Below are 2,500 nucleotides of genomic sequence, written 5' to 3'. Positions count from 1 at the left end.
GGGTTTGTAGCATTCAGCATTTCTCTCCCTCCAAACACGAAGAGTCGAATTTATATTTATAAGAGTTCAATTTTGGTCTCATCTGACCACATCACCTTCTCCCAAGCCTTCTCTGAATCATTTAAGTGTTCATTGGCAAACTTTAGATGGGCCTGTACATGTGCCGAGTTGAGCAGGGGGACCTTGCGGGCACTGCAGGATTTCAATCCGTTACGGTGTAGTGTGTTACCAATGGTTTTCTTGGTGACTGTGGTCCCAGCTGCCTTGAGATCATTACCAAGCTCCTCCCGTGTAGTTCTGGGCTGATCCCTTACCCTTCTCATGATCATCCTTACCCCACGAGGCGAGATCTTGCATGGAGCTCCAGGCCGAGGGCGATTGATGGTTATTTTGTATTTCTTCCATTTTCTAATAATTGCACCAACAGTTGTCTCCTTCTCACCAAGCTTCTTGCTGATGGTCTTGTAGCCCATTCCAGCCTTGTGCAGGTCTACAACTCTTACCCTGATGTCCTTTGAATGTTCTTTGGTCTTGCCCATGGTGGTGGAGAGGTTGGAATGGAAGAGATTGATTCTATTGACAGGTGTCTTTTATACCCATAACAAGCAAAGATTAGGAGTACTTTCTTAAAGTAACAGGAGTAATCTGTGTGCCTCATGGGCATATAACCGGTCTGTATGAGCCAGAATTCTTGCTGGTTTGAAGGGGATCAAATACTTATTTCCTTCGATCAAATGCAAATCAATTTATAACTTTATATAATGTGTATTTTCTGGACTTCTTTGTTGATATTCTGTCTCTATTTGTTAAAATGAAAGTACCATAAAAATTATAGACTGCTCATTTCTTTGTAATCGGGCAAACTAACAAAATCAGCAGGGGATCAAATAATTATTTCCCCCACTGTGTATATATATGTATATATATATATATTATTATTATTATAATTATATTATTTTTTACAATCTAAATGAGCCGTAATTATTAGGTAATCACTTTTTCATAGGTGTTTCTTAAAACGCACTAGTCTATTCCTAATGTTCCCTCTGTCCTTCCACAGACTGGGTCACGGCACCATATGAGGGGATTGACTTCCCTGGCTCTGACCGACAGAAAGTGTTTCTGGACTCCCCAGAGGCCTGCCAGCAGACCTGCACTGCAGACCCCCAATGCCAGTTCTACACCCACGACAGGTCTGTGGTATCAGACAGCACGGACACACACACACACACACACACACACACACACACACACACACACACACACACACACACACACACACACACACACACACACACACACACACACCTTGACAAAAACTCTAAGTTATTTTCTTACATCCATGAGTCCTTATCCCTAGCCTGTATACACACCTTCACACCCACTGACTACTTATAACTTTGCAATTCTTATATTGAAGTTGCGTTTGTGTTGGTGTTTTTCCAGGGATCAGTGCTACCTGAAACAAGTCATGACCATCCCCCTCCCTCTGAAAGTGGTCAGCATGGCCAATGTAGTGTCTGGATTCTCCGTGAACTGTTAGAACATACTGTGCACATACTGCACACACTCACAACATTCTATGAAAGATCTTTGATCAATAAAGATCTGAGGTCAGTTTCCTGAAAGCTTCATAGGCTTAATTTCTCCTGACAAGCCAGCCACAAACACAGAAGTGTTAAATGCATTAAATGAATAACTGTGTTGGTCTAGGAGAGGAATGGGCCTGAATTTCCAAAAGAGATAAAGTACTACTGTAGCTACAAAGCTTTCGGGAAACTGATCCCAGTTCAGTTTACAATATAGTGGAATGGAGTATAAAATAAAAACATTGCAGAATCTTATTGTGGAATTATTGTTTGTTTGTTTGTGTGTGTTTGTGTGTGTGTTTGTATGTCTGTGTCTGTGTCCCACCTCTCCCTCTGCTCCCCCGCCCCCCCTATCCCCACAGTCAATTGGTCTCACTTTCTCTCTACCCCCCCCCCCCCCCCCCCCCTTCTCTCTCTGTGCTTCGATGCCACTCTCTTCTCTACCACCCTCCCTTCTCTTGCAATCCTCCGTTTCTCTGTCCCCCTCCCCCTCTTAGATGGAATACAAAGTTTAACATGGGTTGTAATGGTGAAACATGCTTATTGGCACTAGCTGCATTACCCAGTATGGCCACATGGTATCACAGGCTACAAAATGACTCGACAGGAATCCACTGACTGGTACTTTAGGGTAAAATCTCCTGGTGTCCTTTTCTTAGTCTGCCCAGACACAAATGAATTACACAGATGAATGTAACATTCCCAGATAAATGTCCATCATATTGCCTTCACCTATGATTCTGTTGCCAGTGCAGTGCTGATGAAAGATAGAGGAGTTTGCTAAACACTTTCACCCAGTCAAAATTGAAGAACAGGTGTGAGTGCAAAGTTCATTCTTGTTTTTTCTGGCAACAATTGCAACAACAGTTTCCCTGTACCACAATGTAGAGACATAGAGAACTTGTGGGCAC

At 42.8% G+C, this 2,500-nt stretch overlaps 1 protein-coding gene across 2 annotated transcripts in view; it reads left to right on the top strand.

Moving 5' to 3' along the window:
* LOC310811774 (coagulation factor XI-like) overlaps positions 1–1,827 on the top strand; it is a 5,880-nt gene extending 4,053 nt beyond the window's left edge. The window contains exons 8-9 of one of the 2 annotated variants that reach the window (XM_083680071.1): positions 1,061–1,193; positions 1,447–1,827. In XM_083680071.1, the coding sequence (XP_083536197.1) occupies positions 1,061–1,193; positions 1,447–1,543 (230 nt within the window). In that variant the 3' untranslated portion in view covers positions 1,544–1,827. Of the gene's footprint in view, positions 1–1,060 lie in introns of both variants that reach the window. The other variant, XM_083680070.1, reaches the window with a different exon arrangement.
* The last annotated feature ends 673 nt before the right edge of the window (positions 1,828–2,500 follow it).

This window comes from Argentina silus (genome assembly GCF_951799395.1).
Source record: "Argentina silus genome assembly, chromosome: 11".
Lineage (NCBI taxonomy): Eukaryota > Metazoa > Chordata > Actinopteri > Argentiniformes > Argentinidae > Argentina > Argentina silus.
Note: the sequence above shows the minus strand (reverse complement) of the source record. Positions and strands in the feature narration are given on the sequence as shown.